Source organism: Xenopus laevis, chromosome 4L (genome assembly GCF_017654675.1).
Source record: "Xenopus laevis strain J_2021 chromosome 4L, Xenopus_laevis_v10.1, whole genome shotgun sequence".
In the NCBI taxonomy this organism is placed as follows: Eukaryota; Metazoa; Chordata; class Amphibia; order Anura; family Pipidae; genus Xenopus; species Xenopus laevis.
In genome coordinates this window covers 89,481,842-89,503,168 of record NC_054377.1, presented here as the reverse complement: position 1 = coordinate 89,503,168, position 21,327 = coordinate 89,481,842, and the positions used below count along the sequence as shown (strand labels likewise).

Below are 21,327 nucleotides of genomic sequence, written 5' to 3'. Positions count from 1 at the left end.
TGAGGGTACCAGTGAGAGTCTTTTCCCTAGGGGGCCAGCACCTGTAAAATTTTTGGCTTGTGCCAAGTGTCGGAAAAGAATACAATCTGGCCATAAAGAGCCAATGTGTTTACAATGCAAACTTTTGGTTCAAAATACAGAACTCCCAGGGCCTGTTCAACCCCAGGTGGATAAGCCTTCACAAGGGGAGACGCCTGTAGCACAAGGAAACCCAACTATTTCGGGGCCTCAAGTCATTCCTGAATGGGCAACCAAACTAGCCACGGGTATTCCCTTGCTAACTGTATCCCTGGATAAACTGATTAATCTTTTGGATAATCCAAGGGGAAAGACTTCCAAGTGCAGGGCACCTTCACCCTCGGATGATGAGAGTGATTCCAATTCTAGAAACCAGTCTCCTCTCCCTCCAAATTGGGAAGGAGACCTTGATCTGTCAGAGGGAGAGATTTTGTGTTCAGATTTGCAGAATGAGGAGACTCCTAAATTCTCTTCAGAAAAAGTGGATTCTCTAATTGTATCTGTATTAGAGACACTCAATTTACAAGAGCCAGGAGGAAGCTCTGATGCGTCAAAAGTTCTTTTTAAGCGCAACAACAAGTCTTCACCAATGTTTCCTTCTCATAATACAACAGGAATGGGACAAGCCGGAGAGGCATTTTCAAGCTAACCATAGATTTTTGAAGCTGTATCCTTTCTCAGCTGATCTCACTGAAAAATGGTCAACACCACCGTCAGTGGATGCCCCAGTCTCTCGACTTTCCAAGAACATGGCTTTACCAGTTCCAGGTGCCTCTTTTTTTAAGGATCACATGGATAAAAAGATGGAGGTACTTCTCCGCTCCACATTTTCGGCATCAGGGACGGCTCTTCACCGGATTTTAGCTACTGCCTGGGTAAGCCGAGCAGTACAATCGTGGTCTGATTCTCTCCTTCAGGCTATTCTGTCAGGAGCTCCACGCCATGAACTGTCACAATTGGCAACCCAAATTAAAGAGGCTAATGACTATATCTGTGAAGGTTCTCTAGACGCTACTCAAGTGATTAGTAGATCATCGGCATTAGCTGTAGCAGCCCGGAGGTCTCTTTGGATGAAACTGTGGTCGGCTGACTTTTCTTCCAAGAAATCACTGATATCACTACCATTTAAGGTCAAGTTACTTTTTGGACCAGACTTAGACAAAATCATTAGTCAGGCTACTGGGGGCAAGAGTACTTTGCTTCCACAACCAAAGGCTCACACAACATTTTGCAGGGAAAAATTTTTTCATCCCTCACAGAACAAAGGTAACAGGTCTCCACCCAAACAATCTTCCTCAAGCAGAGGACGTTTTGGTAGCAAGCCCAAGGCTTCCTAGCAGAACCGTAAGCCTTTAACTGATAAGTCCGCTTCAGCATGACGGGACATGCGGGCTGCCAGGCCTGGTGCCTCTGGGAGGACGACTGTGACACTTTGCAGAGGTCTGGCTTTCAACCACACAAGATTCATGGGTTCACGAGGTGATCACATACAGCTATCATCTGGAGCTTTTCCTCCATCCCTCCCAGACGTTTTTTCATGTCAAGAATTCCTCAGTAACTAGTAAAACGCAAAACTTTTCAAGAAGTCGTTGCATCTCTTCTTCAACAGCAATTGATCACTCCAGTCCCTTCCACTGAAATTTTCAAGGGATATTATTCAAATCTTTTTGTGGTGCCCAAAAAAGATGGGTCAGTCCGTCCAATACTGGATTTGAAGGAACTCAACAAATTCATTCGACCAAGAAAATTCAAAATGGAGTCACTAAAATCTATCATAGCGGCAATGAGTCAAGGTCAATTCTTGAGTTCCCTCCACATCAAGGACGCTTACCTGCACATTCCAATTTTCCCTCCCCATCAGAAGTTCTTGCGTTTTGCCTTTTTAAAACCGTCATTATCAATTCACGTCACTTCCCTTCGGTCTGACGTCAGCACCAAGAGTTTTTACCAAGATAATGGCAGTTGCAACAGCACTAATCAGGAATACAGGGGTTTCAATAACCCCATACCTTGACGATCTGCTCGTAAAGGCACCATCTCTAGTGGAAGCTCAACATTCGCTCAACATCACCATGTCCCAGCTAAAGGATCTAGTTTGGTGCCTCAATTTGGAGAAGTCATACCTATGTCCCAGCCAATCCATGGTCTTTCTAGGGCTGCAGTTCAATACTCTGACTCAGAAAATATCTCTTCCTCAAGAAAAAATCCGCAACATACAATCATTAGTCAAGGCCTTGCTAGCAAAAACAAGTCATTCAGCCAGGTTTTGCATGAAGGTTCTGGGGGTCATGGTGTCAGCAATAGAAGCAGTGCCATTTGTACAACACCGCCTCAGAGGGCTTCAATGGAACATTCTAGCAACCTGGAAACGGAAATAACTTTGCCAGAAGATTTGGTTATCACAAAAAACCCGGTCTTCCCTTCTGTGGTGGTTACAGACCCAACATCTCTCCAAGAACCTCACTGGCGTCTCATGTTGACAGATGCGAGTCTATTCGGTTGGGGAGCAGTACTAGAAGGTCACACAGCATAAGGCAGTGGAATCAAGAGGAACGTCTTTTACAGATCAATCTTCTCGAAATACGAGCAATCCGATTGGGCCTTCAACATTGGCAGAGAGACCTTGCGGGTCAAGCAGTAAAGGTTCAGTTGGACAATTCCACAGCAGTGGCGTAAATCAATCATCAGGGCGGCACAAGAAGCAGAGCGGCCCTGAACGAGGTAAAATTTATATTCAAATGGGCGGAAGCAAATCACACTCTAGCTATCTGCCATCTACGTTCCGGGCTTACAATACTGGGAAGCAGATTTTCTCAGTCGTCAAACATTGGATACAGGAGAATGGTCACTGGTAGAGGAAGTCTTCGACCAGATAACACAAATGTGGGGAATGCCAGAGGTTGACCTCATGGCAATGAGACACCACCGAAAAGTACAGTCTTTCTTCGCTCGTTACTGAGATCCTCTGGCAGAGGCCGCGGAAGCACTGACATCTCCCTGTAAGTTCCATCTAACGTACGCCTTTCCTCCGCTACCCCATGTGCTCAGAACAATCAAAAAGCTTCAGAGGGAACAAACCACCCTTATTCTGATAGCTCCAAAGTGGCCCAGACGAACTTGGATTTCAGATCTCCTCAACCTGTCAATAGCAGATCCATGGACACTCCCGGCACGTCCGGATCTTCTGCACCAGGGGCCAATTTGACATCCCAATCCAACCAGACTCAACTTGACTGCGTGGCTCTTGAGACCCAAATCCTAAAAAAGAAGGGTTTTTCTGACTCAGTGGTGAGCACAATGAAGGCAGCAAGAAAATCAGTTTCTGCAAAAACATATCACACAGTGTGGGCTACTTACAATCAGTGGTGCAGGAATCGAGAAAGAAATTTTGAAGTTCTCTCAATACCTAACATACTAGACTTTCTACAGGATGGTTTTTCCAAAGGTCTCTCTCTTGGATCACGTAAATCACAGCTATCTGCTTTGTCAGTTCTTTTCCAAAAACATTTAGCCAGCTTACCAAAAACGTTTAGCCATCTTACCAGACGTTAAAACATTTATACAAGGGGTGGCTCACGTGGCTCCTCCCTTCCGAGCCCCAACCTGGGACTTAACATTAGTCTTAAAGGCTCTTCAACATCCACCATTCGAGCCCATGGCGACAGTATCCTTACAGTGGGTTACTTGGAAAACAGTTTTTCTATTTGTGATTATTTCAGCTAGACGAGTATCAGAACTTAGTGCCTTATCGTGCAGGTCACCTTTCCACACCTTTCACCATGATAGAGCTGTACTTCGCACTGGGCCAACCTTTCTACTTAATGGAGAAAAGGAGATTTTGTGTTACTCGCCATTAAATCTTTCTCTTCAGTCGCTTGGGGGACACAGGACTTCCCTCCCTAGAAGGAGGCCCTCGCTTCTTCTTCAGATATGTTGGCAATTGTCAAGAGTTTTGGTTTAAACTTGTTGATTAGTTCATATTAACCTCCTTTGGTACAAACTGGTTAGGCTCCGCCCACTAGAGCTGTATAGGTGGTGGAGGAGGAGTGAGTTATTCTTCTTGGTGTGTCCTGCCTCCTAGTTATACCAGCTATACCCCACTGTCTCCTGTGTCCCCCAAGCGACTGAAGAGAAAGAGATTTAATGGCGAGTAACACAAAATCTCCTTTTTTACAGTGGGGGGGGGGGGGTTTGTGACTCTTTTTATTTGACAACAAATTTATCTCTGGTCACAGTCAAACTAGAACTTCAGTGAGGATAAATCTAAATGAAACAGACAGACTGACAGTTCTTTATTATATAACATAAATAATAATATATATATAATATTTAGCACTATAAAGTATTTATAACAGTAACACCTAGGAAGGAACCACATAAAAAAAATATGGCAGTTGTGTTTTTATGTGTGTTTTTGTTAGAAGATGAGGGGAGTAAGTTATCATTCTCTCATGATAGTCACTACTATTTAATAGATAACAAATCCTTCCCACACTTTGCTGAGAAGCTATGGTTTTGCTTTTAAAATGCAGTATCATCCCTGATTAGAAGTTATCTGGCTGTTAGCAAATTGGCATGACAACTGTGGATCTGTTTAAGCTGTATTGCACATTGTCACTAGCCGTCACTGAGACTCAGTGATACAGGAGCAGGCAATGACATTTCAAAAGGTGTCTGGAAGAGAAACAGTCTAAAAACGGGGAATTTGAGGTGGAGTGCATGGATAGTAAGGGAATTGCAGATAAAGACCACGAGTTTGGAGCACCATGCCTAAATTTAACGAAGACAGATTAAAGATTTTAAAAAATCTTTTTCACTAACATAGCGACAGTAGTGACTGTGTGTGTGGATTGCAAAGCAGCCAAGTGTTTATACCATGCTGTCAGATACTTCATACTAGAGAAGGAAATTGATGGGACCTTGCTTATAAAGGCAAGGCCTGTGGATCTCTGTATGGGACACCCAACCTGTATTTGCCTGTGGTGTTAAGTATACATTAAAGTTTATGTTGTCCCTGTATGTAATTATTGAAAAGTCCTACATCAGATAATTATCTGTTGTTGTTGCACCTTGTATTTTCAGCTAAATAGAACATCTTGCTTTTTGTTTTTCAGTACAACAACATTGCCTTCAAACACTAGGAACACCAACGGAGAACAGTCTGCGGAGTCATTGGTTTGGCTGCCTAAGCAGGATCATCAAAATTACCTAGATGTTAAACTGTCCCATTCCCAAAGCAATTCATCTCCCAAGTGCCTGTCAGCATCCCCTGCCTTCCTCTATACTTTGGTAACTTTGTGCATTATAACAACAATGAGAACAAGATCGTGACAATGTTCTTAGCAAGAGCGGCAACAAAGCTTATAAGCTATCAAGTATATTTCTTTAACAAAGAGGTATAGATGGAAACATATTTGTGCTGTATTAGCCATCAATTCAAACACCAGCAGAAGAAGAGGATTCACCATTGAAGAAAAGCATTACTTATTTTAGACCCATTTAGTTCTACCTTCCAACTCTATATAACAACAATGCTGTTGATTTGTTTATTTCAGTTTATTGTTCATCCCTTGTATCATTAGCCTCTACCTGAGGGCTTCAGTGATATACCTGATAGATGTAAGCAGGAAACATGGAGTAACTAGTGCTGCTTTCAAAGAAGGTATTCAGATGTTTAATTTACAATAAAACTATTTGTGGTGTTTGTGTTTTCTTCTCCATAGATGGTTACCAGATTCAGAGGATTATCAAAGTGCCATGTTTTTCTGTATTTCCTAATATCATTTGCAATATTATGCAAAACATTGGTGTTTACAAGAAACCATTTTTAAAACACAAAACTTTCATGCTTCAATTACAAATATAAGTACTTTATTTGACGTGCCTCAAACAAAACATACAAAATATCATAGTGAAGTGACTCTGATATTAGTTTTTATATATCAACCTCCATCCTTTTAAATAGTTACTCATCAGTCAGTGTCATCTGAAGGTTATTTACATGTGTTTCAGCCTTTGACTTAGTTTAGTTCATTCATGTTTCTACAGATTGCAACCTCGATGTAAGAAGAGAATATCATTGCACAGTGTTACTTCTTAAATATAAAATCATTGATATCATGAGTGCAGAAATGTGTAGGGAGCTGGTTTGGAGAAGCCTGGTGGGGATTGGCCTGTCACTGGGGACTGGTGGCCACTGACTGCTGGAAGCTGACTGTGAACATAAGGAATTGGTTTTTAGGATTTACCTATGATCACTGGTCTCTGAGAGTATAATATTAGGGGCCAAATGTAGAAGGAGAGTAAACCATACAAATTGATTTTTTATATTTTAAACACTGCAGAATGATATCTTTTGAGATTTGTTCTCTCTGTTTAGAATAGAATACTCATATACAGAAATGTACATCAGGATTACTACAGTAAAATATTTTGTATTGATGATAACTGGATACAGATGCCTTGTCTTCAAACTGGTTAAATTGAAAATTGCCTTATAACACATTCCACACCTCTATTTAGTCACAGAAAGTGCTTGAACTGATTCATTTAACAGTATGTAGTCTGACCTCATATAGTACCAAAGTGCCTAGTGCAGATATAACAACCAATTATATACATCGCAATTAAGACATAGAAAGATGCTCTGATTATTGTTGTTTTGCATCATACTTTCTCTTGGTTCCTAATCGAATGTTCAATCCTGAAAAATCATAAATATTCAGTTAATTGCACAGAAACCTGATGTTTTATTTGGGATAGTACTTCAGCCAGTACAGAGCTACAACTCCCTCCATGCAATGCTAATAGTAGCATACATGTAGTTCAAGAGCTGAGAGTTGGATTTCTGCAACACCTGTAATGACAAGTGATCAGTCCCTGCTTTGAGCTCATTACAGATGCTGCTTACATCATTAAAGGGGAACTCCGGCTTTCAAACCAAAATTTTATAATGAGGCCCACATAACACAGAAACCCCTAATATACCCATCACAGTTACCTGTTTCTTCAAAAAGTATGAATAAATGCCATTTTCTATTCTGAAATCTAACTAACAGTTCACTTTCTGCATCATTTGAAACCCTGGCAGGGAAGGAGGGACTAAACACATGTTACAAATTGTAACAACTTCTCCACAGTTTACAGACAGCATGCAGGAACTACGTAACCCACAATGCATTGCATTGCGATGTTCCTTTCCTTATTGAAATCACATGTATAGGGGATTGTGGCGTTTGGAGGATGCAGGCTAAGGGCAGATGGCTGTTGATACAAAGTAACAGTAGTCAGCCAGCTCAGCAAAGTAGTCAGAGAGATCAGCAGAAGAGCAGGGGGCTAGGCTTAGGGAACTGTCAGAAACCATTAAAAATCATTAAAAGTATGCATATTTTTTAATTGATGTATATTGCAAAGTTGTTTGAAATCATGTTTACTTTTCAAAAAGATCTTTAAAATCCTCATTATGATCATGATAAACAGGACTTCCTACTGTTTTACAGAAGAGAAAGGAAAGTCAGTACTTGCCTTAAATTCAGAAGTTCAAAGGTGCATTTACTTTTCAAGCTGTTTTAGGTCTTTCTCTACAATATTGCTGGACTGGCTTCAACCTATAGTGTTATATAATTATTTAAGCCTCCATCAGTACTGGAAGGATAAAATGTCATAATGCAATCACAGATATTGTCTTAACATCTTCTTTTTGTAGAAGGAATCTTTATTTCCCATAGTGCTATGGGGCTGTGTAAAATATTATATGTTCATACAAAAAAAAAAGTGTATTTATTCTTATTTTTGAATTGTACAATAACATTTTATTAAAATGGTAGTGCCTTAAATTAGATAAATTAATATTTTATGACTTTGTTGCACAAGTTTATAAAAACACAACCAAGACAAATGACCAAGGTAAATAATAAACAAAATCTATTTGATCAAGCTGTTCTGTGTTTTTTAATTCCGAAGCAAAAGTAGTTTGAGGCTCAAAAAGTTACTTACAGAATCTTGCTTTCATTCCGAAACTGATAGATCCTGTAGCTGCCAGTTGATGTCAGTATACTTATATGCACCATTCATCCTCCTAAATGAATTACGCACTTCCATATGTGCTTTGGACCCATCACAAAATCTTTGCTACATTTCTATGATGCCTGAATGTAGACATTTTTATTCTGCTCATTAGTACTATATGGGCTGTGTGAGATGTGCTGTATATATGGTAATACATACACAAACTGTGAAAAATAGAAACATATCTGATTTTGTTAATAAATTGGCAGTTTATAAAATAGGAGACATTGTGAGGGTTATTTACTTAAATCCAAATGTATCTCATTATTTAAATAATAAAACGACAACCAAACTCCCATAACCAATTTTACATTATTTGTTATTAAAAAAAGCTCGATTTAATCGGTTCGGGTAAAAACTCGATTAAATCAAACAAAAACCCAAATAGTAAGTTTTTTCTCAGTTTTTTTCAGTATCAGGCTTTTACCCGAAAATCTAGAATTTTTCTAATTTTGGCAGAAAAGTCAGAAATAGTCCGATTTTCGAGCTAATTGCCATGCAGAAACTTCAAAATAGGATAGGGACCTCTGCCATTGACTTATACACAATCTTGGCAGGTCTGAGATGGCAGATTTTTGGATTTAGGCTTCTGCTGCATCAGGCTTTAAAACATTTTGAAAAATTCAAGTTTTAAAAAAAAACCCTGAAAAATGTAAGTTTTGCCCCAAAAAGCCCGACCGGAGTTTAGTAAATAACCCCCTGTATACAGACAGAGTCTGTATGGAACATTACACGAGTCACTGGAGCCGTGTATTTATGTTATTGCTCCTGTTTGTAGGATAGCATAGAATCAGTTTACAGCTTTTTATATGAACAAGTAATTTAAATTGTGTTCTAAAGGAAATGGTCAACAAAGAAACATTAATGGGCCAATTCATCAAGCTCAAGTGAAGGATTCGAATTAAAAAAACTTTGAATTTCGAAGTGTTTTTTGGGCTACTTCGACCATCGAATGGGCTACTTCGACCATCGAATGGGCTACTTCGACCATCGAATGGGCTACTTCGACCTTCGACTTCGAATCGAAGGATTCAAACTAAAAATCGTTCGACTATTCGACCATTCGATAGTCGAAGTACTGTCTCTTTAAGAAAAAACTTCGACCACCTACTTCGCCACCTAAAAGCTACCGAACCCAATGTTAGCCTATGGGGAAGGTCCCCATAGGCTTGGCTAAGTTTTTTTGGTCGAATGATAATCCTTCGATTGTTGGATTAAAATCCTTCGAAACGTTCGATCGATGGATTATTCGATCGAACTTTTTGCGCAAAATTTCTTTCCCCAGTCGAATATTGAGGGTTAATTAACCCTCGATATTCAACCCTTGATGCATCGGCCCCTAAGTATATCAGCTGTTTAGATAAAAGGACACTTAATTAGAAGGGTACTGAAAAAGTCAAGGTGAAACGAGTTGTATATAAAAGTATTTTTGTTGTCTAGTGAGGCTGAATGTACCAAATGCATAGATATGACATAGAGGTGAAGGAGAGGCAAGCATGGAAAATAACTTGAAAGCACGAAATGCTTTCAAAGTTGAAGGGAATGCTATTTATGATAAACACATATTTTCAGGATAGGTAAACATTTCTTTAGAAAGAGGAGTGTTTCATTATCTAACATATATATATACTGTATCTAAATTATATCAAATACATGTATAGAACTTGTTACTTAGAATTCTTGGACCTGTGGATTTCTGGATAGTGGGTCTTTCCATAATTTATCTCAATATTTTCTGCTACAAATCCGCTCATGTTTTTTACGCTTATTTATTATTACATTTTCTCGAAAATTTGCTTTGCGTTAAAAAAAAATCAGATCAGAAAATTGTTTCAGGTCAGATGTGGGCAGGATAAGATTGACAGAAAATCTTGAAGTCACCAAAGAAGACAAGTATAATCGTGACTGAGCCCATTATTAGTCCTATTAGGCAAATGAAAGGATGCATGAAAATATTTTGCAAAAGTAGCACTATTGAGGGACTGTTCCAATTCTGCCGGTCACCGAGAGGAGGCAAATTGAAAGCCATTGTGTAAAATCTGAGGACCTAACAAAATGACTCCAGGTCTGCTTTTCTTGGAACGAACTTTAGGGTTTAAAGACTCACGGTGCTGCTTTGGATATTTAGAGGGGATAACTTGCAGTTTGCAGCTGTGCTGCCCTTTCATAAGCTACCAGAGTCTTGTACTTTATGTGGTTACAATAATATTCAGTGTGAAACACAAGTCTAGGGAAACATTAGCTCTCGCTACGTCAGCTTCATTACTATTGGTATGTGTTGCACTTATTAAGAAACATTTAGCTATTATGCTTGGATGGCTGCTTGCTTATTTTAGCTTAATGCCTTCTCTAGCTTTCGAGCCACTCATTTTCCACCATGTGTAATAACTATGTTGTTGTCGGAATTTATATTCCACCTGAAAAATATTTACAAAAGTCAGTAAATGCGGGATTATCAACTCCCTGAAATACAATAATCAGGGGTAGCTGTTTGTCACATAATAATGATTTTAAATAAAATCTAGTGATACCTATGTCAAGTTCCATAACATTGCCTTATATACTAGGACATTATACACTGCATCATACAAGGGGGGGGATAAGGCATTTTTCAAGGCCAACATAAACAAATGTATGAAAAGAAAAAAAAAAACGTTTTAAAAAGTGTAGGTGCAACCCACTAAGGGAACCTTGCAAGTAATAACTCCTTATGGCAAGTGATAATTCTGGGGTTTTCCCTTTAATTTTCATTAGCTCTCATTTCATTATATCAGGCTGAATGGGCACATTATCCGATTGTAAGGAGCTTCTATAGGAGTGAAGTACCTTTGTGAATAATATTCAAGTGTGCACAGTTTTGTGTCCATTTTAGTGCTTGACACTTGCATTGGTAAATTAGCCACTTTGTCTTAATGAGTCGTGTGAGGTTAAACAAACTGGGTATAATTCATTCTAACAAATAGACCAGTCCAAAAAAGATATGAAAGATGTTCTCCCCTGTAAACCAAAGAGTGATTGTTGGTCCAGATATTTCAATAAATATATATAAAGGGCATATTACCCTTAAAATAACATTTTACCCAATGAAAGGAAGTATGTTTAGTATCATTCCAATGCACATTAATTTAAAACTACAACGTCCTTAAGGAAGGACCAAGCCCAAGCAGCAATTTACTGCAAAGTGCTTTTATTCACACAACATGTTTCTGGGGTAGACCCTTTTTCAAGTGTTGACAAAGGGTCTACACCCGAAACATGTCATTTGAATAAAAGCACTTTGCAGTAAATTGCTGCTTGGGCTTGGTCCTTCCTTAAGAATGGTGTAGTTGCACTGTTAACGTCTGGACGGGACGTGGAAGGAAAAGCCGAATGCAAAGGTATAGTTATGAATGGGCAAATTTTTGTCTAAGGATTGTACAATCGGTACATTCATTAAAAACGTTGGGGCGGGAAGTTGCATTTGTATCTCCCTTCCTTTATATCAGTATGTTTTTTTGGGGGGTGGGGGGGGGCTATGGTTTATCTGCAACCTGCAATAAGATTGTAAGCACAAATGATAGTGTCATGTATGTATGTAAAGTATATATATTTTTATTTGTTTAGCACTCCTTGTGGGCAAAGCACTGTACAGCAGAACAAACAAGAGGTTGTTACAATAATAAATACCAATAAGTACATTATTAAAATACAATTCACATAAATATAAAGTATAGTTACAATAAAGTGCTCAATGTCAAGGAGACAAAAGGATGGAGGTCCCTGCCCGTAGGGCTTACAGTCTAAATGGGAGGTCAACTTACAGACACAATTCAGAGGGGTATTAAAGTGCTGTAGGTTACAGTGGGTGACACTGCCATATAAGTGCCAGTTCCCAGTTCAGGTGTTATCCAGGTGCTCCCAAAGGTAGTCTTTGAGTTTAGTTTTGAAAACATTGAAGGAAGATTCTCTCCTAAGAGATTCAGGAATGGTATTCCAAATATAAGGAGCCACAAGAGAGAAGGGTTTTATACGGGAAAGTAGTAGTGGGGGGTACAACCAAGCGGTTGCTCTGAGAGGAGCGGAGGTTTCAGCCAGGAACATATCTCTCCCCTCTACAGTCTGTATTAAACCCTGCTGCCAGAATCATCCTCCTCTCATCCAAAAGGGTACAGGCCCCTCCCCTGCTGAAGTCCTTATCATGGCTTCCTATAAAACAAAGAATAACTTATAAACTCCTTTTCATAACCTTCAAAGCCCTTCATTCCTCTGCGCCTAACTACATCTCATCTCTTGTCTCTCTATATGTTCCTGCCCGAAACCTCCGCTCCTCTCAGAGCAACCGCTTGGTTGTACCCCCCACTTCTACTGCTGTTTCCCGTATCAAACCCTTCTCTCTTGCGACTCCCTATATTTGGAATGCCATTCCTGAATCTCTCAGGAGAGAATCCTCCTTTAATGTTTTTAAAATGAAACTCAAAGATTACCTGAGCACGTAATCTGTATTGTAATTATATTTTATATTTACGTGAATTGTATTTTTAATAATGCACTTAGTTACTTTTTATTTCAATGACCCCTTGTTTGTTACTTCTAATTTATTGTTTTGCTGTACAGTGCTTTGCCCTCAGGAGCGCTATACAAATTAAAAATATACATACATACATACATACATACATATTTGGCTGGCTAATGATACCATATAATGTCTGTGGATTCATTTTCTAAAAAGATGATAAATTATGCAGACAAAATAACTTAGTGTGGGCCCCACACATGTGTGAATGATGGTGGTCCATTTGTCACCAGAACAGTTTAAGATTGTGTACTGCTCTTCACTGGTTTTCAGACTTGTTTATATTCTGTTAGTAAATAGACCATCTTCCCTAAGACTGAGGGATATGGGCACAGTGAAGGTCTGCTGAGGGACTGACTCTTTTTAGTCAGAAACACCATTTTGTACAAAGCTCTCTCAAACAATATTCTAAATCGCAAAGATTAATCTCACTTATTCACATTAATGTGCAATAAAGCAATTTGCAGAGTAGTTTCTCATTAGCCAGTAAGCATGCATCATTTATTCTGAGTACTTTGTCTGCCCTCTGGTGGACTTTCCTTTAAACAGAAATACAGTTCATTCTCTCCATATGCTATAAATACATGAACATGTTTGGAGACGCATTTTAAATTATTTTGTTGGTTATTTCGTTGGTAAATAACTATGTGTCTATAAAAGGAAAATAGAATACATAAAAATTACAGGTATAATTCATCATGTATCTCTTTCGCCTTTTGCAAAATATCTTTATGTATTTATCCAGATCAACTTGAACTATACATTTGAAGCAAGAATATCACCCCATGTAAGTTGTAACCTTCCTCCAGTATAAAAGTGATATACAGTCATATAACTTTACTGTTGCTAGATTCCTATAGCAACCTTTAATATGAGCCCTGATAGAACTGAACCACATGCAGCTGTAGGTGTATTTGGTCACTAGAAAAGCCAGAAGAGGCTGTTGGTAAAGGCACACACTGGCTTAATCAGCTAAGTTTTCTGAAATAGTAACATAGTAAGTTTGGTTATGTCTATAAAAAAAACCTGCCTAACTGCCAGTTGATCCAGAGGGAGGCAAAAAAAGCCTCTTCAATTTGTCTCAGAGGGGGAAAAAATTCCTTCCTGACTCCAATCTGCAAATTTGTTTTAATTTTTTATTATTGAAGGTTTGAGTTATTTAGCTTTTTTATTCAGCAGCTCTTCAATTTGCATCTTAACCAACCTGGTAACCTGGGTCCAAATTACCCTAGCAACCATGCATTGATTTGAATAAGAGACTGGAAAATGAATAGGAGTAGCCTTACAGAGCATTTGTTTTTTCTTAGAAGGGAGTCAGCGACGCCCATTTGAAAGCTGCAAAGAGTCAAAAGGAAAAGGCAAATAACTAAAAAACTATATAAAAAAAAAAATAATGAAAACCAATATATATTATAACATAATAAAAGTTTTTTTAAGACCAAAGGGTTGCTGCCTCAGTAGTACAGGTATGGGATCCATTATCCAGAAACTCATTATCCAGAACTGAATTACAGAAAGGCTGTCTCCCATAGACTCCAATTTATCCAAATAATCAACATTTTTAAAAACGATTCCCTTTTTCTCTGTAATAATAAAACAGTACCTTGTACTTGATCCCAACTAAGATATAATTAATCCTTATTGGAAGCAAAACCAGGCTAAGAAGTTTATTCAATGTTTACGTGATTTTCTAGAAGACAAAGTATAAAGATCCAAATTACAGAAAGATCCATTATCAGGAAAACCCTACGTGCCAAGCATTCTGGATAACAGATCCCATACCTGTACCCATAGCAATTAATAGGAATCAGTGCAGATAATCTCTGGGATATCTCCTCACTGCTATGAATTCACCCTTTGCCATTCTTATTATTCTATTTTTAATCCAGGAATTTCATGGTTTAAAAGATTTGCATGAAATAATACTTAGCACTGTCACTGAGCAATAGTCACTTTAAAAAGTATCAATGAATTCATAATTCTTGATTTAATAATCAGTTAATGTTTCCATACAGAGCATGTGCAAGTATACAGGACCACCTTTCCCTTTCACTGTGGTTAAAGTTGAACAACACCCTTATTCCCCATCCTTGTGATACGTATGAATACATACCAAACTACAGTGTCACACATACATAGCGATGTACAAGAAATGACTATAAAACCATTGTGCAAAAAACAAATTATGCTGTACTGTAAACTCTACTGTATTTGCACAGCAACTATTCATATGTCCTATCACCTACTATTTTAAGATTCATCTACTGGTTTTGCTTTTCTGTAGTATTATCTTAAAATAACATCGGATTGGTACAGCTAACTCTGAGTTGTACTGTGTTAACTGTGCAACACCACAAAAGCTAATTCTAAGTAATAAGGTACTAAGGCAATAAACCTTGACATCAGTGGTGTAACTAGAGTGTGCAGGGCCCCCCTGCAAAACAATCTTCAGAGGGCCCCAGCGCACACTGATCCCCATCCTCCCCCCATGTCCTGCCTCCGTCCACTCCCCATCCTGACTCCTCCCACTCCCTGCCCTTGCTCCACCCACTTTCCGCCCACTTATCAGCTCTGTGCCGACTTGCTTACCCCTTCCGCAAGTAAGAAAGCTGCTGGGGAAGGGGAGGAAGCAGACTGGGTCCCCCTGTTTTTGCAGGGTCTGTTTCCTCTATAGTTATGCCACTGCTTGACATGTCTTTAAATAAACATATTGGATCTCATGATACATCTGTGATTATAGGGTCTCCAAAAGTAAAGCGATTACTCACCACGAAAGGGTAGTGGCCCAGGTGCACCGCCCTGAGCCCTCAGCATGGGGAGCGGACAAACCGAAAACACCAATGGGAGCAGGCACTCAATGAAGACAAACTTTCACCAGGCAAATAGTTCAAAGTGAAGAGAGTTTATTGTGTCCACATGCTGTGATTCTGTGAACTATTTGCCTGGTGGAAGTTTGCCTTCATTGAGTGCCTGCTCCCATTGGTGTTTTCGATATTGGATCTCATGCTCAAGGTTTGTATGAGATCTCAGTAGAAATACATATTAATGGCACTATAATGATCCAAGGGTTCATAATTATTTCTGAAGTCATTGCATAAAGAACAGTATTGCATGAGGTTCTAAAGAAAAACATAATCAACATTCTATTCGATTTCACAGCAAGTATTTACCAGATATGTGGTTAATTGCATGTAAAGACAATAAGAGAAATTACGTTATTGTAATGTTATCATGGACATGTCACACAAACGATTTGCTTTTAGAAAAAAATGTAAAAAAAAAAAGAGGCTTCTCCCTCCAGAGGATAAAAATTGCATTGTGACCGGTCTCTTCACAAATGAACCAAAAACACTCAAAGCAATATCCTAAAAATGCCACCCTTTTTGCTTGATATAGAAGCTCTTAGGAAACATCAATCTCCTCTCACCTCTTTGTTTGCGCACCGGCCTTTTTAATTGCCACTTCTAAAAAATGCAAAAAGAATGAAACACTTTAAGGGTAAGTCCACACTGGGCGTTTTGGGGAGATTTGGTCGCCTGGTGACTAATCGCCTCGTTTTTGCGGCGACCAATCTCTCCAAACGCCTTCCCTGACTCTGTTTTTGGTTCATTTGTGAAGAAACTTACTTATTACAGTCCCCATTAGATATTTCAAGGTGGATATTTCAAGATTTGGTCGTGGCAAAAACGAGGCGCCAGGCGACCAAATCTCCCCAAAACGCCCAGTGTGGCCTGACCCTTAAAAGGACATTGTTTGGAGAACAAAAATCTGTAGCATTATAGAAGAACTCCTTTTGTGCCTAAGAAATAATAATAAATCCACCTTGAAATATCTAATGGGGACTGTAATAAGTAATATTATATTCTGGAAAAACTTCTGAACTGGACCGAAAGTGTCGCATGTAGCAAAACAAACATGATGTTATACTGATTCTCCAAATGCAATTCTACCTACGTAGTTTTTGCCTACATAACAGGGCCTATTCATCATGCTGTGTAAAAAATGTGAGTGAAGAATTATGGTTGATGTTGCCCAGAGCAACCTACCTGCAATTATATTTCAACAGTTAAGGTGGTCATACACAGGCAGATTGAAGCTGCCAATTTTGGTCCTTTAGACCAATTCAGCAGCTCATCTGACCATGTATGGGGCCTTCCTATGGGCTTTACTGACCCATATCTGGGAAAAATCTGCCAGATATTGATCAGGCAGGTTTAATTTTCCCCTGCAATTGAGGACTGCAAAGCCTAGTAGATCTTTTGTCCAGGGCAATAACCCATAGCAACCAATAACATGGTTGCTGTAGGTAACTGCACCTGTAGAAAACTTGGCAACTTTTAATACATTTCTTTAATTGGTCCTATACAGTAGAAACAACGAAATCTATAACTGACCAGCTATAAGTAACTGTTGCTACTCACTGTTTATAAAAGCCTTCACTTAAATTCTGGGCTGTAAAAAAATAAATAAGGGATTCCCTTGCCCCAAATCTCTTCAAGAAAATGCTAAACTCCACATTCTTATTTACTATATCCTAGATCTGCAGTACTTATAGAATTCAAAGGCTATCATGCAAGTAGTGCAATAAAAGGGAGATATATTAAGTGGCCCATTTTACACCTCTTACCTTGAGCCACCATTCTGTGATGGTCTGTGTGCTGCCTCAGAGATCCCTTGACCAGAAATAATGCAGCTCTAACTGTAACAGGAAGAAGTGTGGGAGTAAAAGACAGAACTTTGTCCATTAATTGGCTCATGTGATCTAACATGTATAGTTTGTTTGCTTTCTGTGTGTTCACTGTAAATCGTAGCATCTCAGGGGGCAGCCCTTAGTTTTTAAAATGGCATTTTCTCTATTTTGGATTACCCAATGGTACATACTACTAAAACATATATTATAATGAAAATGGTTTATTTACACAAAGCAGGATTTTTACATATGAGCTGTTTTATACAATATATTTTTATAGAGACCTACATTGTTTGGGGGGTATAGTTTTCCTTTAACTTGCTAAATGGGCTGTAGATACTGGGAAAATTGTGTAATGCCTCCACTTAGTGGGCACACATTGGAGGGAGGGGTACAACAGAGAAAGAAAAATGTAATGGGCATCTAAAACAACACAACCTGAAATACAGATTGACTAATCAGTCATTTAATGTTACCTTTCCTTCAAGATTTACTCCCATAAATCCCTCCAAAGTACCTTTCCTTGGTCAAGACAGTTTCTCCAACATAGCAGGCACACACACAAGACCCACCTCACATTATTATTATTAACATGTATTTATATAGCGCCAATATATAGTGCTGACCGTTACACACACTTATTCTGCCAATATCCTCCCATTTGTGGTTTACTTACTTGAATGATCTCAGGGATACATGAATGATCAAAGGAACTGGCACACCTCTTAAACGTCTTGCACCATCGCAAGTAACAGATCTGCAGTTGGAGCTGATCAAGCTCAGCAGACACAGCCTTTCTGCTTTACTATACATTCACTCTGTAGCCTCTGATGGCCCTCCCCTCTCTCCAACTTGGGAGCCAAATCAAGGATTCCCTTCAGGCTTCTTCCATATTAGGGCCAGAAGTTCCCTTGTATCATCCTACCAGTCAATCAAATCACTCCTCTGTCGATGACCAAACCAAAAGATTTGATAGGTGGGGAGAGCTAAGGAATTGCTAAGGAATTGATGACAAATTTCAAACGTACACAACAACAAGGTTGCACTGGTAGCTAGTCATAGGTAAAACAAGAACTATATTTGGGAAGAACTAACATTTCTGCTTTCAAACAATAAAAGTACAATGGCAGATCTACCCAGTGATAAACACTACTGACAGCAAATTACAGGCAAACACTACATACTATTGAAGTATGTTATTTTATACCTAATACAGAATATAAAGAACACTGTGTATATAATAATGGTGGCCTTTATGGGATCATCAGTGCCCTTGTGCTCTTCTTCCAAAATTTGTGTGCTTTGCCAAAGCAAATCCATTCACTGATCATTGTTTCTGCAAATGTCAGTGCACCTTGTTGCATCTATGCTTTATAACTCTCTTAATGAATATTCTCTCATATACCATATTTTCCACATGATTTTTTGCAAATTAGTTTCGATTAATTTTTCAAGAAGCTCACACTCTAGATAAGCAAAGATATACATATATAGTATTATTATTTTTTACGCGTACAAACCTTATTCCACTGAAAGGAAATCATCACAGTCTATCAAACCCAGAGACCAATTGCCTATCCCCCTTAGGTTCACAGTGTAATACAATCCCCTCCCTCACCTTATTCTACTGTGAAAAGATGGATTCTGTTATTTGAATGCATCCCTCTGCTTTTCGTACTGGGTGGTGAACAGATTCTTTGGAAAGCAGAGGCTCCAGAATCCATCACTTCACAATGGAGCAAGATAGGACGGTTGATTACTCTGCAAGCCTGAGGCGGTAGGGAACTGGTCCCTACAGCACATGGCTTTCTTGCAGTTTGTACAATCAGATATGTAAAGATGGCCATAGTCGGCCATATTCGGCACGTGTATGGTGTAAAAGATATTTTGGTCGATCGGGCAGGTTGGAAAATTGTGATTGGGTGCCACATCGGCCAGGTAGAATTCTATTGTTTCTACCTGTTTCTAAATGTCTGTCGCAGGAAAGACTGATATTTTTATGTCTATGGGTTGCCACCTTTCTTGGAGAATAAACATGGGGGTGGGCCTGATGTATTGGGATGGGGCAATGATGTTGGGACAGATATGATGATGTTGGGGTGGAGTTATGACATAGGGGTGGGATTATTGCATCACTGGGTGAATTTCTGTCTGTTTTTCTCAAAGTAGAAAACCATGCAGAAAGTTACGAACTACATAGCCACTGAAAAAACCTGGCTGGCCAGTTAAAAACAGGATGGGTGGCAACCCTAAAATATGTCCTTCTGGATTTAAAACCCAGTACATTATTCAGTAAGAAAGAGGACACACATTATTCTGAGACAGCAGTTACTATAGGCATCACAGAAGATTATACAGTGGCAGTCATAATGTGGGCAAACAAGTCACATTTGCCAGTGTGATCAATGCTTAGTTGCTTGTTTGGCCGGCATTAACAACCTGGAGCCCCCTAGTTTTTTTTAGCTAGATCTTCTAGAATCCCTTGCAGATATTAAGTTGTGCTGATCATAAATAAGGAAAATGAGTGTCTAATCTAAGAATAAATTATTTACCAATTCCTTCTCAACACTATTGTGTGTGTATTAAAACAAGGTTATACATTCTACTATCATATGTCTATATATATCTCTTCTATTTAGACCTGGAATCCAGATCCAAAATAGCTAGGTTCAGTTGACAGCAGCCTACAAATAATCAAATAAGTAGGAGAAAAGAAAATATAGACCCCCCCCCAACAGTTTCCAAAGTAACTCATGTATAAATCAGAGTTATACACATTAAAAGATTGTAGTTATTCTAGTAACCATGCATTTAACAGGAAAAATAAATCACAGTTATATGGAAATGTTGCATCCCATGCTCTTTCCACTTGCAAACACAAAACCCTCTTGGATTGTTTGAAAAGTGCTCAAGGTCTGTTTACACGATTTCAGGGTCATTCTTTGAAGGTATAGCAGCTGCTACCCATGGTACCATAAATAATAATGACCATGATCCCACCTGTAAATTCTGAAAGTTTCGAAGGGTACATCAGTGCTAGATTTCCAGTCATCACCATCATTAAAGAGGATATTGTCATGGTGATATGAGGCAGAAGTAAGTTGAAAGCTACTTGTAACAGTGTATGCCATTTTATTGGTAGATGTTGTTGGCCAGCTTGAATATATTGAAATATACTGTATGGACAAACAATCCCTGTTTTGTTTCAAGGGGAGGCCATTTGTTTAGTAGCATAATGCACAAAATACTGTATCTTAATGTCTTATATATAATGGTAATGGGTGAGTGCAGAGGACATCTTGGCTTTGCCTAGTGTGGTCCTGTTAAGGGTATAAGTGGCTTGCATATTTCTACATCCAACAATGCTGCAACAATTCTTCATTCTGTATGGATTAATTGGGCTTAATCTGTTTGCAGAAACAGATAAATTATATGCAATACCCTTCCCTAAGCCATTAATAATCAAATTAAATACATGTAGACCCAAAACAGAGCCTCGTGGGTCTCCATTAAGAACCTTACTCCAAGTAGTGAATGTACCAGTAGCCAGTTTCCTATCCATGTACAAACAATGTTAATATAACCAACAGACCTTAGTTTAGAAAGCAGTCATTTATGCACTGTATGAAGCACTTTGTCAAAATCCATATAGATCACGTCTACTGCAATTCCAGAACCTATGCTTCATAAAGTCATGCTAATTACTGCTAATAATGCCATTCTCCATAACACAATCTTGAATGTCATCACTCCCCAAACTTTAAATAAATTGCCCACCCCAGAAATCAAAGGCCCTATAAATGCTAGGGTGAGATTGCAATCCCCTTTTAAATACTGGAATTACATCAGTTTTTCTCCAAACCAAAAGGACCATACCAGAGCAAAGCAAGTACACAAGAGTGTATTCCATCTGGCTGTGGTACTTTGTCCACATTGCTGTAACTAGGACATTTTCTACTTTTGAATTTCTTTTTCTGAATTATGTAAATTATTTACAAAC

At 38.8% G+C, this 21,327-nt stretch overlaps 1 protein-coding gene across 1 annotated transcript in view; it reads left to right on the top strand.

Moving 5' to 3' along the window:
- The window catches only part of trabd2b.L (Trab domain containing 2B L homeolog), a 170,847-nt gene extending 163,659 nt beyond the window's left edge, over positions 1-7,188 (top strand). Inside the window, exon 7 of the mRNA XM_018258396.2 lies at positions 5,133-7,188. Coding sequence (XP_018113885.1) covers positions 5,133-5,349 — 217 coding nt within the window. The 3' untranslated portion in view covers positions 5,350-7,188. The remainder of the gene's footprint in view (positions 1-5,132) is intronic.
- The last annotated feature ends 14,139 nt before the right edge of the window (positions 7,189-21,327 follow it).